At 41.8% G+C, this 22415-nt stretch overlaps 1 protein-coding gene across 7 annotated transcripts in view; it reads left to right on the plus strand.

Annotated features, from left to right (window-relative positions):
* LOC118390288 (seizure protein 6 homolog) overlaps window positions 1-22415 on the plus strand; it is a 224556-nt gene that overhangs the window by 157415 nt on the left and 44726 nt on the right. For all 7 annotated transcript variants that reach the window (XR_004826930.2, XR_004826931.2, XM_035780708.2 and 4 more), the window contains exon 5: window positions 13935-14120. Coding sequence is in view for 5 of the 7 variants with exons in the window: in XM_035780708.2 (XP_035636601.1) it covers window positions 13935-14120 (186 nt within the window). In the remaining 2 variants the exon portion in view is untranslated. The remainder of the gene's footprint in view (window positions 1-13934; window positions 14121-22415) is intronic.

Here is a 22415-nt window from a genome sequence, read left to right on the forward strand (position 1 = left end):
ACGAAAAGTCAAAACAGTTCCATTACAGTTTGTAGAAACATGTCAAACGATGTATAGAATTAATCTTTAGGATGTTTTTATCATAAATCTTCAATAATATTCCAACCAGACAATTTATTTTTCTTTAACGAGGGCTGGAAGGGAACGCAGCTCGCTCTCACTGCAGTGCGAGTGACTTAGCTCATGGCATTCTGCTAGACCCCTTAGTCAAACAGCTCTTATTCGCTCCAGTAGAAGTAGAAACCCGAAACAAGGTTCTAAAGACTGTTGACATCTAGTGGAAGCCTTGGGAAGTGTAACCAGACCAAATTTACACTGTATCTTGGATAGGTAAACACTTGAAAACCTACAAACCTCAGAATTTACACTTCCGGGTTGGATTTCTTCTCAGGTTCTGTTATACTCACAGACATAATTCAAACAGTTTTAGAATCTTCAGAGTGTTTTCTATCCAAATCTACTAATGATATGCATATCTTAGCTTCTGGGCCTGAGTAGCAGGCAGTTTACTCTGGGCACTTTATTCATCCAAGCTACTCAATACTGCCCCCAGCCATAAGAAGCTAAGGCTTCCACTTTCTAAACTTACCCTGATAACAAAACATAGCTCAATGTGCCTTTTAAGAGAACTGCTACTGTTCGGAGTGGTACCTGTTCCAGAATGTCCCTGCCACATTTATCTGCCATTATTTTCATTAGCTGATCGGGCAGGCAAGGTTATCCCTTGCTGCTCTTGGCTCCCATTGTGAAACTCCACTATACACACACACACACACACTCTCTCAAACACAAACACACAAAACATCTGCGTTTAATTAGGAACGTCTTCCTTTCTTATAATTCCTAAAATTGTTTTTATATGTACAGTTGAAGTCAGAAGTGTATATACACCTTAGCCAAATACATTTAAAATCAGTTTTTCAGAATTTCTTACATTTAATCCGAGTAAAAATTCCCTTTCTTGGTCAGGTAGGATCACCACTTTATTTTAAGAATGTGAAATGTCAGAATAATAGTAGAGAGAATGATGTATTTCAGCTTTTATTTCTTTCATCACATTCCCAGTGGGTCAGATGTTTACATACACTCAATTAGTATTTGGTAGCATTGCCTTTAAATTGTTTAACTTGGGTCAAATGTTTCCCACTAAAAGTTGGGTGAATTTTGTCCCATTCCTCCTGACAGAGCTGGTGTAACTGAGTCAGGTTTGTAGGCCTCCATGCTCGTACACTCTTTTTCAGTTCTGCCCACAAATTCTCTATGGGATTGAGGTCAGGGATTGCCACTCCAATACCTTGACTTTGTTGTCCTTAAGCCATTTTGCCACAACTTTGGAAGTATGCTTGGGGTCATTGTCCATTTAGAAGACCCATTTGCGACCAAGCTTGAACTTTCTGACTGATGTCTTGAGATGTTGCTTCAATATATCCACATCATTTTCCTCCCTCATGATGCCATTTATTTTGTGAAGTACACCAGCCCCTCCTGCAGTAAAGCACCCCTACAACATGATGCTGCCACCCCCATGCTTCACGGTTGGGATAGTGTTCTTCGGCTTGCAAGCATCCTGTCACGTTCTGACCTTAGTTATTTTGTTATGTCTTTGTTTTAGTATGGTCAGGGCGTAAGTTGGGTGGGTTGTCTATGTTAGTTTTTCTATGATTTGCTATTTCTGTGTTTGACCTGGTATGGTTCTCAATCAGAGGCAGCTGTCAATCATTGTCCCTAATTGAGAACCATATTTAGGGAGCCTGTTTTCTATTGTGTTTGGTGGGTGATTATTTTCTGTTTTCTGTTTTGTGTCTACACCAGACAGGACTGTGGATATAGATACTTTTGTACCTGTTTCCTCCAGCATTTTTACTTTGCTGTTGTTCTGTGATTGATTTGCACATTTCGCACCAAAGTACATTCATCTCTAGGAGACAGAACACGTCTCCTTCCTGGGCAGTATGACTGCTGCGTGGTCCCATGGTGTTTATACTTGCGTACTATTGTTTCTACAGATGAATGTGGTTTCTTCAGGCATTTGGAAATTGCTCCCAAGGATCAACCAGACTTGTGGAAGTCTACAATTCTTTTTCTGAGGTCTTGGCTGATTTCTTTTGATTTTTTTACATGATGTCAAGCAAAGAGGCACTGAGTTTGAAGGTATGCCTTGAAATACTTCCACAGGTACACCTCCAATTGACTCAAATTATGTCAATTATATATATATTTATATATTCTTAATTATTCTATGTAATATTTTATTTTATACCCACATGGTAGTTTCTCTGAAGCAAATATCTAATGTAGGTTTTACATTCATAGCTGGTTTCCCAATCATAACCAACTGTTTCTTTTACAATATTTTTCTAACCTGCAGGAATATTTTCTTATTTCTATCTCAGAATTGTGCCCTGGGATCACATTACTCGTAACCGTGTCATGTCGTCCCATGGCCACTTCTCTGCTTCAACAGATAAACACAACCCCTGACTCTGATCAGGATACTTCTGCTTCAACAAAAAGATCCCACCCTACTTCAACAGGATGTTTGCCCTAAAATGACTTCTTTAATTAAAGATATCTCTGTTTTATTATAAGATTTCCTAATGAAAAATTCTAGGACATCCGCTATTCAGAAATAACTCTGCTACAACAAAGTTTCTAACTAGGGGTATCTTTTGCTCCAACAAAAGACCTCATGTGCACAACCTGTTGCCAGAACAGGATTTTCTATGATGTTTAAAAAAAAATCAGTCTCACCCTATAATTGATTTTATCTGTCTGGAATGGCATATCCACTCACTGACGTTCCCTGCCGGTCCAAGGCGGGTCCCTTTCTGCTCCATTTTAGTTCGAGTGTGGGCTCCCTTGCGTGCAGTTAACCTCGGTCTCCACAGGAGTAATCAGCAAGTGGAGTTAGCCATCCCATCCTCATCGCCAAATTGTGGTAGCAATTCTATAGGAAAAGAGAGACTGTAGATTTCTTTTGCAACACCTTTATTATAAGATTTGCAAAAATGAAGCAATCAACCATTACCAAGAATGGTTCAGAGTTGAAAGCTTAACAAACATAGTCGTGTCTCTGCTTTTATAGAAAAAGCACAACCTCTTTTGTCTATGTGGCAGTTTAGCAGATGTGTAGAACAGGGGCGGAACATAGTGTAAAAGGTGATTGGTCTGTGCAGAATAAGATAGCCCAAGGCTGATAATACGAGGGCTGAACAGTATAGCTGCGTTCTCACCATAATGTGCTCCTTCCTGCAAGGGTCCACACAGCTTACTTTCTGTAGACAGCAAACTCACGGGATATCTCACATGCTGCGGTCGCACCTAATGGATCTTAGCTCTACGCCCAGTATTATGACAAAGTCACATAAAGACACGTTTGTATCAGGTTAGAAAAAGCACTAGCATATCACAGGAGACTATTCTTTAAGCAGCAAAACAAGGGATAGCATGACTAATTATGTAATTTTCCACGGCATTAGTAGAGTGACTCTCTTGAGCACCCAATTACATTACCACTGATGCTGTAGGCTGCCCTGCACCTGTGATTACTGCTGATTAGTTGATGAAGGCACCTTGATGCTGAAACGTTGGTAAATACCCATTAAATTGCTGGGAGATTATACATGGAGTGTGCAACTTTCTTTATTTTGAACCTGCTGATTAGTTGCAATGATTTGTAATCATTGTCATCATCATCCATACCATTGATTTGCCGTACTTAATAAGTCATTCAATATGCAATACCTGACAGATTACAAATTCAACCTGCCATAATAGGTTAGAGGTCAGGTCAATATTGAGTTTATTAGACTATTTTACTCAGTGACATGCCATTCCAAAGGCATGTGATTATTGTAGCCTAATGCCAAAGTGGTGGTCAAACATACGACTAGCCACCATTGCCACTAGTAATAATCCTTTATCCACTTTGGCTCTGTGCATCAATACCTATTGACCCTTGACTGATGAAACAGCAATTGTGATTGATGAGATAGGATGTCATTTGTACTCCCAGGACAGCTGTCACTAAGGGCAGAGATTAGGATCACACTTACAGTCGTTCCCTCCACTTTTCATCCTATTTTTCCTCTCTTCCAGGGCAGAATAATCAAGGACATTACCTCAACATCTGTTGCCTGAGGACCTACCATCAGCTAATATGCCTGACTGCATTCACTGTGGAGCCATTACTTGTAATAGCAAAACAATCAGGCTTTATGGCCCTATACGACGACGTACAATGGAATGGAGGCCGCATGTAATTTAATTCTTAAGGGATTGGCTCCACACATTAAGTCTTTGCCTGCAGCATACACACTGTACAGGCTCAACAGAGATGGAAATGGTGGTATGATAATGGCAATAACTGGGCTCAGTGGAGCCAGCGATAAACTAGGAATTGAATGGATGACCTAGGGCGGCTGGACTCTCACTCTGCGCCTCATTGATTTACTGTAGAGAGCTTCCTGCTTCATTATGAGGGACATATTGGTGTGGGAGAAATCCACGTGTTCATTTGATTAGAACCTATGTTAGCACACCCAGCCCTGAGGCCTTTCTTCAGGGTGTGGTTTGTAATTTAAGTTTGATGTATTGACATTTGATTGGTATTTGGTTAATAATAGTTCAAAACCTTTCAAAAGCTGCAGGGAAAAACTTAGTTAGTTGGACTTCAATATCCTGTTAAAAGGTCAGAACCAAATACAAAAAGACAAGCCTTAAAAAAATACTATAGCTCTATGCTTAAAACTTCTTAAGGATTTGGCAGAGCGCCAAATTCAATACTATTAATATTTAACTTTCATGAAATCACAAGTGCAATACATCAAAATAAAGCTTAACTTGTTGTTAATCTATCTGCCGTGTTAGATTTAAAAAAGGCTTTACAGCGAAAGAAAACCATTCGATTATCTGAGGAAAGCGCTCAGTACACAAAACATTACAAACAGTTAGCGGCCAAGTAGATTAGTCACGAAAGTCAGAAATAGCAATAAAATGAATCACTTACCTTTGATGTTCTTCGAATGGCTGCACTCACAAGACTCCCAGTTACACAATAAATGCTTATTTTGTTCGACAATGTCCCTCTTTATATCCAAAAACCTCCATTTTGTTGGCGAGTTTTGTTCAGTAATCCAATGGCTCAAATGCGGTCACAAGAGGCAGACAAAAATTCCAAATAGTATCCGTAAAGTTTGTAGAAACATGTCAAACGATGGTTATAATCAATCCTCAGGTTGTTTTTGCCTAAATAATCGATAATATTTCAACAGGACAATAGCGTCGTTAATATAAAAGAAAAACAAGAAAGGCGAGCTCTCGGGATTGCACACCAAACAGGTTGGGGACTTTCCACTGGCCTCTCATTGAAACTGCTCATTCTCCCTCATTTTTCAGAACAAATGACTGAAACAATGTCTAAAGACTGTTCATGGCTAGTGGAAGCCATAGGGAACGGAATCTGGGTCCTATCCCTTTAAATGGTGGATAGGCTTTCAATGGAAAAACACCCATTTCAAAAGAATAGCACTTCCTGGATGGATTTTCCTCAGGTTTTTGCATGCCATTTCAGTTATGTTATACTCACAGACATTATTTTAACAGTTTTGGAAACTTTAGAGTGATTTCTATCCAAATCTAACAATTACATGCGTATCCTAGCTTCTGGGCCTGAATGGCAAGCAGTTTACTTTGGACACACTTTTCATTCAAAATTCTGAATGCTGCCCCCTATCCCAAAAATGTTAAAGAGAGTCTGTTGTTAGCCTATGGGAGATACAGTGCATTCGGAAAGTATTCAGAAAAATACTTATTCTAAAATTGATGTTTTCCTCATCAATCTACAAACAATACTTTATAATGCCAAAACCAAAACCCCATATTTAGACTATGTGGAGATGGGAGAACCTTCCAGAAGCACAACCATCTCTGCAGCACTCCACCACCTATCAAGCCTTTATGGTGGAGTGGCCAGACGGAAGTCACTCAACAGTAAAAAGCACATGACAGTCCGCTTGGAGTTTGCCAAAGGCACCTAAAGGACTCAGACCATGAGAAACAAGATTGTCTGGTCTGATGAAACCAAAGTTGAACTCTTTGGCCTGAACGCCAAACATCACGTCTGGAGGAAACCTGGCACATCCCTACGGTGAAGCATGGTGGTGATACATCATGCTGTGAGGATGTTTTTCAGCGGCAGGGACTGGGAAACTAGTCAGGATCGAGGGAAAGATGAACGGAGCAAAGTACAAAGACGTCCTTGATGAAAACCTCTTCCAGAGCGCTCAGGACCTCAGACTTTACAAATGCACTGTATCTATAGTATGGGCTCTTGAATGCAGTGTGTAACAAATACTTTTCTCTTTATTGGTTCTGTGCTGTTCCTATAGCAGTAATGAAAACAATACATGATAGTCTCTGGATGACAAATGTTTCTGTGTACTCTTGGTACCCTAAGCGGTTGTTGATCCACTGAGGCAGCCAGGTAAGATGATAATTTAACACCCTATTACTGCCCGGAGAGTTATGTACAGGTTTATGAGGGCATTTGTGATAAATCATGGCTGCTGCACACTACAACCACATGTAGTACATCAAGAAGAAACATAACAACTTCCTGCAAAGTATACCATAACACAACAGTGTTAAAAAGTACAATGATGTATAGTACACAACAGCTAAAGTGGATCCTTAGTAAATCGGCAGACACTAAAACCCCATGCCCTTGTCAGTCTTATTGAGTTAGACTGCTGTGGGAGAGCGTCCTTTACTTCAGCACTAATATCCAAATAACTTCTGGTAGGGAGGGAGAGGGCTTGAAATTAAGTTGTGGGCTGTAAAACTGTTAGCTTTAATGTTGACTTTCATATGCATCCATGATGAGAGAGGTATTTAAAAAGCAGTGATTATACCGTTTCAATGGTTTCTGTAATGCTTAACCGTTTATCGACAGCCTAATGCTCTGGTGCTCAGTCTCTCAGCCTGGTCTCATAGACTAGATGTAACATAGTAAATGTATGATATATAATGTTTGGTTACATTAGACAGAAGGTTACTTTAGGCCATTTTAGATCATGAGAAACTTTGCAACTACTTACTACTTTTTAGCTACTTTGCAACTACTTAGCATATTAGCTAACCCTTCCCCTTACCCTAACATAGGACTGTTACTGTGACCGTATTACCGCCACACCGGTGGTGACGAGTCATAATCACAGTCAAATTCCATGTGACAGTTTAGACACGGAAGCTCTGATGCTGCTGACGGTCATTAGTGGTGTGTGCAGTAAGGCAAGAAACAGTGCATGCCTTTTTTTGTGAATTGTTCAAATTGTAGACATAAACCTCATATAGCCTAGCCCATAGGCCTGTATGTTTTGATAAGGTTTGTATCACAACTAAAGTGGCCAAATAACTTCTCAAAATTAAGCACATTAATCTGCTTTACAACCGGTGTAGAGCCTAACATAGGCAACAGTGAATTTCAAATTTGGTGAAGATCATTTTCACCATAAAAAATACACCTTTATAATAAAGCATTACATGCATAATTACATTTGTGGTCACTTTTGAGAATGGTGATTTCCTGCTAATTGATTGCATTTTGGAACATTCATGCTTATAGCCTACTGCCAGGTGTGCGTTGCTGCGCTTACAATGTGAAGAAATAGCCTAATAGTTTATCAATGTTTTAAACTAAACGTTCCGATCTGTTGCATCAGCCTCATTGCTTTTAAACAATTTTTTGATGCTAGTGGTTGTATTCATTTGGGAGTTGACCAATTGAATAAGTCTCTTTTGTACTATGAGGGATTGTAGATTGACATACGCTAATGCTTTTTCTGTTCGTTAGGCCTACTCATCTTGTTGGTTGACAAAAAGTACATGTGGACAGTTCTTCCTTCTAACATCTTCAATATGCACCTCGGATGCGCGCAGTTGCGTCCCCAATGTGTCTGTCTTCACTGTGAGAAGGACCCAATCTCATGATGGGCTTTGGCTAATAAGAATTGAGATATCTGAGAGAGCCATGTGAGTGAGAGGTGCTTTGGACCCTAACCTTAACCTTTTAAGCTAAGCCTTCCGCTAAACCCTAACCTTAACCCTTTAATCTAACTCCTAAAAGTAGCCCTAACCTTATTCATATCCCCTAACCTAGCTGAAGTTAGCCAGCTAGCTAATGTCAGCATTAGCCACTTAGCCACCTAGCTAACATCAGCCACAACAAATCAGAATTTATAACATATCAAACGTTTGGCAAATTCGTAACATGTACATTTTGCAAATTTGGCACATATCATACAAATTGTAATTCGAAACATCCACAAATTAATACATACCATACGAAATGTAACATATCATAGTATATAGAGCATCTGGGACTTACGTACAGAATAATACAAAATGCTCTGAGACCAGGTTGAGTGTTTGCACACTCAGCCCCAAAAGTGTTTGTCTCAGGAGCAGCACGCTACACTGTGCCTTTTAGTCCTGTGTCTGGGGGAGCAGGAACGAAGAGGTACACTCTTCGGCTGTCCCCGTAGTATAACCCTTTTTATTCCAGGTAGAACCTTTTTTTGGTTCCAGGTAGAACTCTTTTGGGTTCCACGTAGAACCCTCTGTGTAAAGGGTTCTACATGGAACTCAAAAGGCTTCTACCTGGAACAAAAAATAGTTATTCAAAGGGTTCTCCTATGGGGACAGCCAAAGAACCCTTTACGGTTCTAGATAACACCTTTTTTTTCTAAGAGTGTAGTGACTGGTTTAAAGCAGGAGAACAGTAGTGTAAGCTGAAATGAGAGCTTTGTTTGAAATGTTTCCACCTGCGTGTTGACACAACCTAAACAGCTCATTTCCACTCCGACTGTTCCTCCAAATCATATTAATGGGTAAAGGATTGAGTCAGACATACTAAACAGTAGGGATCCCCCACGAGGTCCTTGTCTTTGCTTTCTGTTTTTAACGATGGCTGTCACCCTCTGGCTGTCACGCTCTGCAGACACTGAGTCTATTTCTCAGCTTTTTTATGCTTGATATACAGACTACTGTTGTAATTTACAGTAACAGCAATCAGATTCAACAATCAAAGATGCCACACATTGTTGGTATTAACACACCTACAGAAGATCTCTAGGAGTGAGGCAGGGGTTTTGACTAACTATCTTATCTTTCTAGGCTTTACCTTAGACCACCTCTGTCTGTCACTATCGCTTTATTGTTGGTCCGGTGTTGTTAAAAAGTATATTTTTGCTGTCATGGTGTTTTTTCAACAGACTCCAGGTTTTCGTGTTATCTGTACTGGACCTCAGGAATATACTCACAGAGAGGATGCTGGACCAGTGAGGCAGAGCAGAGTGGGCCTGCGCTCCGACAGGCAGAGGCCTGTTTTATAGCTCCTATTACGGACATGGTTAGCTCAATCCATCATCCACGCCAACTAATGATTGCTACCATACATCCTATGTAGCACAATTCTTTTAAGGACAGGGAAGTTGAAGCCCATTCATCTTGCTGCTCTGGACTAATAGCGGTTTGACAACTGGTACAGAGGCAATTCTTCTCCCCACTATAACATTAACGGACCAGCTCTGAAATGGAACTGTGCCTCGTTTCCCAGTAACTTAAGCATTACAATGATTGTAGCAGGTACATCGTTATTTACGAGCCAACTTTTTAAGAGTTTTTCCCAAACAAGCATGTAGAGAGAAAATTCGCTAAGTGCATCGTTTGACCATGTGTCGATACTGACAGGATCAAAAGAAAAGCAGTGCTGCCCTCGGATCAGCTTCCTCCATTCAAATCTTACCTTAATATTAGAATCATTCTCACCTATTGCTGCAAATAATCTATTGAGGCGGCTTATTATACTTACCCACTAATAATGCAGTAAATCACAGGTTGGGCACATCATTGTACAATATACAATATCAAAACCTCTTCAGTTCAAATACATACAACCGGTATGTTGTCACACATCATGAAACACATTGAGGCACAAATTACAGACAGTAGCCTAGTCTCAAAGTAGAACTCAATTGGTTGAACATGAAATTGATTTCAATATGATTTAAATAGCCTATAGTATATAGATCCATGTAGACTATTTTTTAATACAGTAATTTCGGTTTTCTTTTGAAACATAATTTTATTCTTCACTTGTTTGTAAGAATTGCAAAAATTTTAGCAACTTTGTATTTGTAGCAGTGGTGTAAAGTACTTAAATAAAAATTACTTTAAAGTACTACTTAAAGGAAAACACCACCCAAAGACTATCTTTTGGTATTTGTTTCATTAGACCATTGTTGATATAGTCCCAAAAGGTTTTGCTTGTCAGAAATCATCCCTGTATGATGCATTTCCATTATATGATGCCCCGTTTGCATCATATGATACAAAATGCATTGTACGGGATGATATCTATATTTTGAATGTTACATATCTTGAAACTTGATTGCTGACAAGCAAAACATTTGGGTGGAGTTTTTCTTTCTTTTATTTTTTTAGGGTACCTTACTATTTATATTTTTTACAACTTTTACTTCACTTCATTCCCTAAGAAAATAGTGTAATTTTTATTCCATATATTTTCCCTGACACCCAAAAGTACTTGATACATGTTGAATGCTTAGCAGGACAGGAAAAATTGTCAAGTTCACACACTTATCAAGAGAACATCCCTAGTCATCCTACTGCCTCAGACCAGGCAGACTCACTAAACACACATGCTTCGTTTGTAAATTAAATGACATTTTGTCTGAGTGTTGGAGTGTGCCCCTGGCTATCTCTACATTGAAAAACAAAACAATGGTGCCATCTGATTTGCTTAATATAAGGAATTTGAAATAATGTATACTTTTACTTTTGATACTTAGTATATTTAAAACCAAATGCTTTTGGACTTTTATTTTAATGGTGCTTTCAATCTTACTTGAGTAATTTTCTATTAAGGTAGTTTTACTTTAATTCAAGTATGACAATTGGATACATTTTCCAACACTGATTTGTAGTCAACTTTGTTCTGAACTTATCTGGGAAGCAAGGCCCTGATCTGCATCTCTACTTCTACCCTCTAAACCAAACTTAAAGTTCCCTGCCACAGCTGTGTGTGTAGACTTGCACACTAAGACTCATTAGTCATTGCAAACATGTCACAATCTATTTGCAAATGTACTTTTAAACTGCAATTAATTGTAGCAGCTTGAGTGGAGTATTTATAACCCAAGTAGAATACTAATGAAAACAGCTCTGCTTGACCAATTATACCACATTTTTCATACACAACATTTACTCTCTGTGTGTGTGTGCAGTGTCAAATCAAAGTGCATTCGTCACATGCACAGGATACAGCAGGTGTAAACAGTAGGGTGAAATGCTAACTTGTTTTCTCTTGAGAGCTCTAATGCAGTATTAGATATCAAAGGTAAGAAAATAAGATAAAATACAAACACACAACAAATAAAAACACAAAAATGTACTCTATATACAGGGTCAGTACCAATACCTTATCAATGTGCAAGGATATTAGTGGTAGTTTAAGTAGATATGTACAAGTAACCAAGTGTAAAAATGATAATACAGTTTTTAAAAATTGCTTTGGTGGAGTTTTGTGGTATATTTTCACAACAGATCATCAACAAGGCAGTTGTTTCAGAGCTCTAAGCACATTTTTAATTGACTAAGTACAACACAAAAAATCCTACAGTCACTTTTTCACCAAATTTAGTCAGTGTTTAATCTAGAAATACATGTTCCACATTCCAATGCATTTTCATGTAAAGTAATAGCTTTTCACAATGCAATGCTCACTTTACTTTTGATGTGATTCTCTTCTCTTTAGTTAAAATACGTTTTACTATTACTTAAGCCAACTGATATTTTACATTTACATTTAAGTCATTTAGCAGACGCTCTTATCCAGAGCGACTTAAAAATAGTGGAACAGTTTAGTGCATCTAAATCTTTTAAGGGGGGTGAGAAGGATTACTTTATCCTATCCTAGGTATTCCTTAAAGAGGTGGGGTTTCAGGTGTCTCCGGAAGGTGGTGATTGACTCCGCTGTCCTGGCGTCGTATTTTAAAAAATGGTCTTCATTCTACACACGATACCCCATAATGAAAAAGTGAAAACAGGTTTTTATAAGGAGAAATACCTTATTTACAAAAGTATTGTTATGCGACTCAAAATTGAGCTGAGGTGCATCCTGTTTCCATTGACCATCCTTGATATGTTTCTACAACTTGATTGGAGATCACCTGTGGTAAATTCAATTGTTTGGACATGATTTAGAGAGGTCAAAGGTAATGTCCATAGAGCTCCAAGACAGGATTGTGTCGAGGCACAGATCTGGGGAAGGATACCAAAACATTTCTGCAGCATTGAAGAACACAGTGGTCGCCATCATTCTTAAATACTCTTCCTGTCAACTCCTTATATAGACAGGTGTGTGCCTTTCCCAATCAATCGTATTTACCACAGGTGGACTCCAATCAAGTTGTAGTAACATCTCAAAGATGATTAATGGAAACAGGATGCACCTGCGCTCAATTTTGAGTCTCATAGCAAAGCGTCTGAGTAGTTATGTAAATAAGCTTTTTTTGTTTTTATTTTTTATAAATTAGCAAAAATGTCTATAAACCTGTTTTCACTTTGTCATTATGGGGAATTATGTGTAGATTGATGAGGAAAACATTGAATGTAATGCAATTTTGGAATAAGGCTGTAATGGAACAAAATGTGGAAAAAGTCAAGGGGTCTGAATATTTTCTGAATGCACTGTATGTCAGGCTTGGATTCGCCATGTCAAAATGTTTTTCCCCAGATGCATGAACAATGAGGATATTTACTGTGATTTGGACGAGAACCGATGGCCAAATGTTCAAGACAGGCTTGATGCAAACTAGTGCCAGCTAAACATTGTTTATTTCATTTGTTTCATTGGTTACATTGTAAAATATGTCTTCAATGATCACACCTTTGATCACACATGGGATAGAAATTATGTAAAATTTGATGTTCAGTCAATTTTAATGGGTAGTGTAAGTGTATTGCCTAATGTGAAATCAGTGTAATGTACAGTACTGTAACATACTACATTCAAAGGGTAATTTATAAACATGTATCTTGAATGTTTTGCTATTGGATTAACTGGTTGTTAAAATAACTAAATTGAGAAGATATCATTATGTTGTGTTTTGGTGATTAAATCAATGTACTCATTAAATTTCACAGTAAACTTATATTTTGGATTGAAATGTATGGTAAAATGAATACATAATGAAAGGTTTTGAATGTACTGTAAGACTGGCTGTGTGACAAGTGTTACCAGTTTGGAGTTTTGTACTTAGAGTTTTGAAAATTAGTACCAAAACTATAGACAAAAACTGTTCTAAGAAATAGTAGCAGCAGCGCATATGGTGAAAGTGTGTGTGCATGTGTGATTGTGTATGGGCGTCAACATGTGCGATAATGTCAGTGTCAGTTTAAACGTGTGAATTTGTGGGTAGAGACCTGTGAGTGTGCATGGAGTCAGTGCAGACAGTCCGTGGGTGACGGTGGGCAGCCATTGATTAGCTGTTCAACAGTCTTATTGCTTGGGGATGGAAGATGTCTGTGAGCCTGTTGGTCCGAGACCTGATGCTCTGGTACCGCCTGCCGGATGGTAGTGGAGAGAAAAGTACATGGCTGGGGTGGCTGAAGTATTTGGCAATTTTCCGGGCTTCCTCAAACACCGCCTGGTATAAATGTCCTGGATGGCTGGGAGCTTGCATTAGTATACATATAATTCAAGTAAAATGGTGCCGCTAAGATAACAACTGATTCCACTTCGAAACATCATTTCGATGAATTTAGAATATGAAATCATATCAATCCAGTCATGACTGATTCAATCTTAATTATCCCTCTCTCCCTCCCACTCTCTCACTCTCTCCATCTAGCCTTCGTTCTAAGCTGTGCCTTCCCTAAGGAGCCAGCCAATGGGGAAGTATCAGTGACTCACCTCCATGCTGGGGGAGAAGCCTACTTCCAGTGTCTGACCGGATACCAGCTGCAAGGCCCCACCATGCTCACCTGTCGCAACGCCACTACACCTTACTGGAGTGGCAAGGAGCCCAAATGCCTGGGTAAGAGCCAACAACACTGCTTCCTTCCTGCCAAACACACACACACACTGTTAAGGCTTCTAGGAATAGTGGGTGGAGTAGTCAGGCGCAGAGAGCAGGTTAGTTCCGAACGTGGATCTTTATTCCAAAGACAGTGAAAATGGACATGCCAAACACAAGGTCGCATTAAATAACCCGTCCAAACAAACAGGACTAAAACTGTCCGGAAAAATAGAGACCACAAAATAATCCAACACCATGAACAGAAAACAAGCCCGCACAATAGCCAGCGGGCCTAGTGCCCTTAAATAGCCTACAAACAAAACTTAACTCAAAACAGGTGTAAACAATTAGACTAAACTAACAGAAACAAAATAAAGGGAATCGATGGCAGCTAGTAGGCCGCCCGACCAGGAAGAGGCACCATCTTCGACGAGATTCGTGACACACACATACTATACTTCCAGCGCCAACAGAGATGGCCTGCTCGCTTCGCATTCCGAGGAAACTTTTGTTTTTTCTATGTGTTATTTCTTACATTGCTACCCCAGGAAATCGTGGGTTTTTATTACATACAGTCTGGAGGAACTATTGGATATAAGAGCAACGTCAACTCACCAACATTACTGACGGAGCGGTCTTCTGGTCAGGCTCCGTAGACGGGCACATCGCGCACCGCTCCCGAGCATACTACTCGCCAATGTCCAGTCTCTTGACCAGAAGGTAGACGAAATCCAAGCACGGGTTGCCTTCCATCAGAGACTGTAAAGTTCTTTGTTTCACGGAAACATGGCTCACTCGACACATACTATCGGAGTTGGTATAGCCACCTGATTTCTTCACATATCGCGCCGACAGAAACAAGCATCTCTCTGGTAAGAAGAAGGGCGGGGGTGTATGCCTTATGATTAACAAGACGTGGTGTGATCATAACAACATACAGGAACTCAAGTCCTTTTGTTCATCTGACTTAGAATTCCTCACAATCAAATGCCGACCGCATAATCTACCAAGAGAATTCTCTTCGATTACAATCACAGTTGTGTATATTCCCCCCCAAGCAGACACATTGATGGCCCTGAAAAAAATTAATTTGTCTCGATGTAAACTGGAAACCACATATCCTGAGACAGCATGTATTGTAGCTGGGGATTTTAACAAGGCTAATCTGAAAACAAGGCTCCCTAAATTCTATTAGCATATTGATTGTACAACCTGGGCTGGCAAAACCCTGGATCATTGTTATTCTAACTTCCTAGACGCATATAAGGCCCTCCCCCGCCCTCCTTTCGGGAAAAGCTGACCACGACTCCATTTTGTTGCTCCTAGCCTATAGACAGAAATTAAAACAGGAAGCAACCGTGCTCAGGTCTGTTCAACGCTGGTCCGACCAATCGGATTCCATGCTTCAAGATTGCTTCAATCACGTGGACTGGGATATGTTCCGCATAGCATCAAACAACAACATTGATGAATACGCTGATTCGTTGAGCGAGTTTATTAGCAAGTGCATCGGTGATGTTGTACCCTCAGCGTCTATTAAAACATTCCCAAACCAAAAACCGTGGATTGATGGCAGTGAATGGAAACATGACCGAACACAAACAGTGTAGCTATTCCCTCCGCAAGGCAATCAAACAAGCTAAGCATCAGTATAGAGACAAAGTAGAGTCACAAATCAACGGCTCAGACACGAGAGGTATGGAGCAGGGACTACAGTCAATCACGGACTACAAAATAAAAATCTGCCCCGTCGCGGAACGTGATATCTTGCTCCCAGACAGACTAAGCAACTTCTTTGCTCGCTTTGAGGACAATTCAGTGCCACTGACACGGCCCACTACCAAAACCTGTGGGCTCTCCTTCACTGCAGCCAACGTGAGTAAATCATTTAAACGTGTTAACTAACCCTGGCAAGGCTGCAGGCCCAGGCGGCATCCCCAGCTGCGTGCTCAGAGCATGCACAGACCAGATGGCCACCTCGCTTCGCGTTCCTAGGAAACTATGCAGTTTTTTGTTTTTTTACATGTTATTTCTTACATTAGTACCCCAGGTCATCTTAGGTTTCATTACATACAGTCGAGAAGAACTACTGAATATAAGATCAGCGTCAACTCATCATCAGTACGACCAAGAATATGTTTTTCGCGACGCGGATCCTGTGTTCTGCCTTTCAAACAGAACAACGGAATGGATCCCATGCAGCGACCCAAAAAGGGAAACGGTCTTCTGGTCAGACTCCGGAGACGGGCACATCGTGCACCACTCCCTAGCATTCTTCTCGCCAATGTCCAGTCTCTTGACAACAAGGTTGATGAAATCCGAGCAAGGGTAGCATTCCAGAGGGACATCAGAGACTGTAACGTTCTTTGCTTCACGGAAACATGGCTCACTGGAGAGATGCTATCCGAGGCGGTGCAGCCAGCGGGTTTCTCCATGCATCGCGCCGACAGAAACAAACATCTTTCTGGTAAGAAGAGGGGCGGGGGCGTATGCCTTATGGCTAATGAGACATGGTGTGATGAAAGAAACATACAGGAACTCAAATCCTTCTGTTCACCTGATTTAGAAATCCTCACAGTCAAATGTAGACCCGATTATCTACCAAGAGAATTCTCTTCGATTATAATCACAGCCGTATATATTCATTGTAGCTGGGGATTTTAACAAGGCTAATCTGAAAAGAAGACTCCCTAAATTTTATCAGCATATCGATTGCGCAACCAGGGGTGGAAAAACCTTGGATCATTGTTACTCTAACTTCTGCGACGCATATAAGGCCCTGCCCCGCCCCCCTTTCGGAAAAGCTGACCATAACTCCATTTTGTTGATCCCTGCCTACAGACAGAAACTAAAACAAGAGGCTCCCACGCTGAGGTCTGTCCAACGCTGGTCCGACCAAGCTGACTCCGCACTCCAAGACTGCTTCCATCACGTGGACTGGGATATGTTTCGTATTGTGTCAGATAACAATATTGACGAATATGCTGATTCGGTGTGCGAGTTCATTAGAACGTGCGTTGAAGATGTCGTTCCCATACAACGATTAAAACATTCCCTAACCAGAAACCGTGGATTGATTGCAGCATTCGCGTGAAACTGAAAGCGCGAACCACTGCTTTTAATCAGGGCAAGGTGACTGGTAACATGACCGAATACAAACAGTGCAGCTATTCCCTCCGCAAGGCTATCAAACAAGCTAAGCGTCAGTACAGAGACAAAGTAGAATCTCAATTCAACGGCTCAGACACAAGAGGCATGTGGCAGGGTCTACAGTCAATCACGGACTACAAGAAGAAATCCAGCCCAGTCACGGACCAGGATGTCTTGCTCCCAGGCAGACTCAATAACCTTTTTGCCCGCTTTGAGGACAATACAGTGCCACTGACACGGCCTGCAACGAAAACATGCAGACTCTCCTTCACTGCAGCCGAGGTGAGTAAGACATTTAAACGTGTTAACCCTCGCAAGGCTGCAGGCCCAAACGGCATCCCCAGCCGCGCCCTCAGAGCATGCGCAGACATTTACATTTACATTTAAGTCATTTAGCAGACGCTCTTATCCAGAGCGACTTACAAATTGGTGCATTCACCTTATGACATCCAGTGGAACAGCCACTTTACAATAGTGCATCTAAATCTTTTAAGGGGGGGGGGTGAGAAGGATTACTTTATCCTATCCTAGGTATTCCTTAAAGAGGTGGGGTTTCAGGTGTCTCCGGAAGGTGGTGATTGACTCCGCTGTCCTGGCGTCGTGAGGGAGTGTGTTCCACCATTGGGGAGCTAGAGCAGCGAACAGTTTTGACTGGGCTGAGCGGGAACTGTACTTCCTCAGTGGTAGGGAGGCGAGCAGGCCAGAGGTGGATGAACGCAGTGCCCTTGTTTGGGTGTAGGGCCTGATCAGAGCCTGGAGGTACTGAGGTGCCGTTCCCCTCACAGCTCCGTAGGCAAGCACCATGGTCTTGTAGCGGATGTGAGCTTCAACTGGAAGCCAGTGGAGAGAGCGGAGGAGCGGGGTGACGTGAGAGAACTTGGGAAGGTTGAACACCAGACGGGCTGCGGCATTCTGGATGAGTTGTAGGGGTTTAATGGCACAGGCAGGGAGCCCAGCCAACAGCGAGTTGCAGTAATCCAGACGGGAGATGACAAGTGCCTGGATTAGGACCTGCGCCGCTTCCTGTGTGAGGCAGGGTCGTACTCTGCGGATGTTGTAGAGCATGAACCTACAGGAACGGGCCACCGCCTTGATGTTAGTTGAGAACGACAGGGTGTTGTCCAGGATCACGCCAAGGTTCTTAGCGCTCTGGGAGGAGGACACAATGGAGTTGTCAACCGTGATGGCGAGATCATGGAATGGGCAGTCCTTCCCGGGAGGAAGAGCAGCTCTGTCTTGCCGAGGTTCAGCTTGAGGTGGTGATCCGTCATCCACACTGATATGTCTGCCAGACATGCAGAGATGCGATTCGCCACCTGGTCATCAGAAGGGGGAAAGGAGAAGATTAATTGTGTGTCGTCTGCATAGCAATGATAGGAGAGACCATGTGAGGTTATGACAGAGCCAAGTGACTTGGTGTATAGCGAGAATAGGAGAGGGCCTAGAACAGAGCCCTGGGGGACACCAGTGGTGAGAGCGCGTGGTGAGGAGACAGATTCTCGCCACGCCACCTGGTAGGAGCGACCTGTCAGGTAGGACGCAATCCAAGCGTGGGCCGCGCCGGAGATGCCCAACTCGGAGAGGGTGGAGAGGAGGATCTGATGGTTCACAGTATCGAAGGCAGCCGATAGGTCTAGAAGGATGAGAGCAGAGGAGAGAGAGTTAGCTTTAGCAGTGCGGAGCGCCTCCGTGATACAGAGAAGAGCAGTCTCAGTTGAATGACTAGTCTTGAAACCTGACTGATTTGGATCAAGAAGGTCATTCTGAGAGAGATAGCGGGAGAGCTGGCCAAGGACGGCACGTTCAAGAGTTTTGGAGAGAAAAGAAAGAAGGGATACTGGTCTGTAGTTGTTGACATCGGAGGGATCGAGTGTAGGTTTTTTCAGAAGGCAGACCAGCTGGCCGGTGTGTTTACGGACATATTCAATCAATCCCTATACAAGTCTGCTGTTTCCACATGCTTCAAGAGGGCCACCATTGTTCCTGTTCCCAAGAAAGCTAAGGTAACTGAGCTAAACGACTACCGCCCCGTAGCACTCACTTCCGTCATCATGAAGTGCTTTGAGAGACTAGTCAAGGACTAGTCCACCCTACCTGACACCCTAGACCCACTCCAATTTGCTTACCGCCCAAATAGGTCCAGAGACGATGCAATCTCAACCACACTGCACACTGCCCTAACCCATCTGGACAAGAGGAATACCTATGTGAGAATGCTGTTCATCAACTACAGCTCGGCATTCAACACCATAGTACCCTCCAAGCTCGTCATCAAGCTCGAGACCCTGGGTCTCGACCCCGCCCTGTGCAACTGGGTACTGGACTTCCTGACGGGCCGCCCCCAGGTGGTGAGGGTAGGCAACAACATCTCCTCCCCGCTGATCCTCAACACTGGGGCCCCACAAGGGTGCGTTCTGAGCCCTTTCCTGTACTCCCTGTTCACCCACGACTGCGTGGCCACGAACGCCTCCAACTCAATCATCAAGTTTGCGGACGACACAACAGTGGTAGGCTTGATTACCAACAACGACGAGACGGCCTACAGGGAGGAGGTGAGGGCCCTCGGAGTGTGGTGTCAGGAAAATAACCTCACACTCAACGTCAACAAAACTAAGGAGATGATTGTGGACTTCAGGAAACAGCAGAGGGAACAGTAGTGGAGAGGGTAGCAAGTTTTAAGTTCCTCGGCATAAACATCACAGACAAACTGAATTGGTCCACTCACACAGACAGCATCGTGAAGAAGGCGCAGCAGCGCCTCTTCAACCTCAGGAGGCTAAAGAAATTTGGCTTGTCACCAAAAGCACTCACAAACTTCTACAGATGCACAATCGAGAGCATCCTGGTGGGCTGCATCACCGCCTGGAACTGCAACTGCTCCGCCCAAAACCGTAAGGCTCTCCAGAAGGTAGTGAGGGCTGCACAACGCATCACCGGGGGCAAACTACCTGCCCTCCAGGACACCTACACCACCCGATGTCACAGGAAAGCCAAAAAGATCATCAAGGACAACACCCACCCGAGCCACTGCCTGTTCACCCCACTATCATCCAGAAGGCGAGGTCAGTACAGGTGCATCAAAGCCGGGACCGAGAGACTGAAAAACAGCTTCTATCTCAAGGCCATTAGACTGTTAAACAGCCATCACTAACATTGAGTGGCTGCTGCCAATATTCTGACTCATCTCTAGCCACTTTAACCTCTTGCTCCTGCCTGGCACGCAGGCGTCCCATCTAGAGATCTGGAAATGCAAATGCGCTACGCTAAATGCTAATAGTATTAGTTAAAACTCAAACGTTCATTAAAATACACATGCAGGGTATTGAATTAAAGCTACACTCGTTGTGAATCCAGGCAACAAGTCAGATTTTTAAAATGCTTTTCGGCGAAAGCATGAGAAGCTATTATCTGATAGCATGTAACACCCCAAAAGACCCGCAGGGGACGTAAACAAAATAATTAGCATAGTCGGCGCTACACAAACCGCACAATAAAATATAAAACATTCATTACCTTTGACCATCTTCTTTGTTGGCACTCCTAGATGTCCCATAATCACTATTGGGTCTTTTTTTCGATTAAATCGGTCCATATATAGCCTAGATATCGATCTATGAAGACTGTGTGATAAACGAAAAAAATAGCGTTTCATAACGTAATGTCATTTTTTTTATTAAAAAAGTCGACGATAAACTTTCACAAAACACTTCGAAATACTTTTGTAAAGCAACTTTAGGTATTAGTACACGTTAATAAGCGATAAAATTCATCAGGAGGCGATGTAAATTCTATAGGTGTCTGTCTGGAAAAAATGTCAGGAGAAATCTCAACCAAAACATCCGGTCGGAGACCGGAGGGAATCGGTTCCCTTGATTCGGTTTGACCAAGAATCAAAGCCGAAGCAAATGACAAGACTCTAGACATCGTGTGGAAGCTGTAGGTACTGCAACCTCGGCCTCATTTAATTTGGTTCACCTTTAACAATTCCTGGACGTGGCGCATGGATATTTATTTCCATTTTCAGTGATCAGATTTTCCTGCACTTTTCGATGAAACGCACGTTCTGTTATAGTCACAGCAGTGATTTAACCAGTTTTATAAACGTCTGAGTGTTTTCTATCCACACATACTAATCATATGCATATACTATATTCCTGGCATGAGCAGCAGGGCGCTGAAATGTTGCGCGATTTTTAACAGAATATTCGAAAAAGCAGGGGGTAGGAGTAACAGGTTAATCATGGAAGAATTTATGTAATAAATGTATCACTAGCCACTTTAAACAATGCCACGTTATATCATGTTTACATACCCTACATTGCTCATCTCATACCATATACTGTACTCTATACCATCTACTGCATCTTGTAATCTTCATGTAATAAATGTATCACTAACCACTTTAAACAATGCCACTTTATATAATGTTTTCATTCCCTATATTACTCATCTCATATGTATATACTGTACTCTATACCATCTACTACATCTTGCCTATGCCGTTCGGCCATCACTCATTCATATGTTTTTATGTACATATTCTTATTCATTCCTTTACACTTGTGTGTATAAACTAGTTGTTGTGAAATTGTTAGGTTAGATTACTTGTTAGATGTCACTGCATGGTCAGAACTAGAAGCACAAGCATTTTGCTACACTCACATTAACATCTGCTAACCATGTGTATGTGATTGATTGTGTATATGTGTATATTGATTTGATTTGACACACACACACACACACACACACACACACACACACACACACACACACACACACACACACACACACACACACACACACACACACACACACACACACACACACACACACAGAAAGAAAGTCACACTTTAGCTCTTCAACCCCAGGATCCATCCAGCCGCTCACTGAGAACCAATGAGAATATATAGTTACCTCCTCAGAGAACTTCAACTTTTCAGCTGAATGATTAAAGTAATTAAACTCAGTTTAAATGGACTGGGTGTTATTTGTCTCCCACTGAGCAGAGGTTAATGGAGGTTACTTGTATGCTTTCTATGGTAGGCCATCCAGACTGTTCTCATAGACTAGATTTAACATAGTAAATGTAGATCAGGGAGACTCATCACAGACAACTTTAGCCTTTTAGTTAATTAGTAACTTTGCAACTACTTACTACTTTTT

This window comes from Oncorhynchus keta, chromosome 11 (assembly GCF_023373465.1).
Source record: "Oncorhynchus keta strain PuntledgeMale-10-30-2019 chromosome 11, Oket_V2, whole genome shotgun sequence".
NCBI lineage: Eukaryota > Metazoa > Chordata > Actinopteri > Salmoniformes > Salmonidae > Oncorhynchus > Oncorhynchus keta.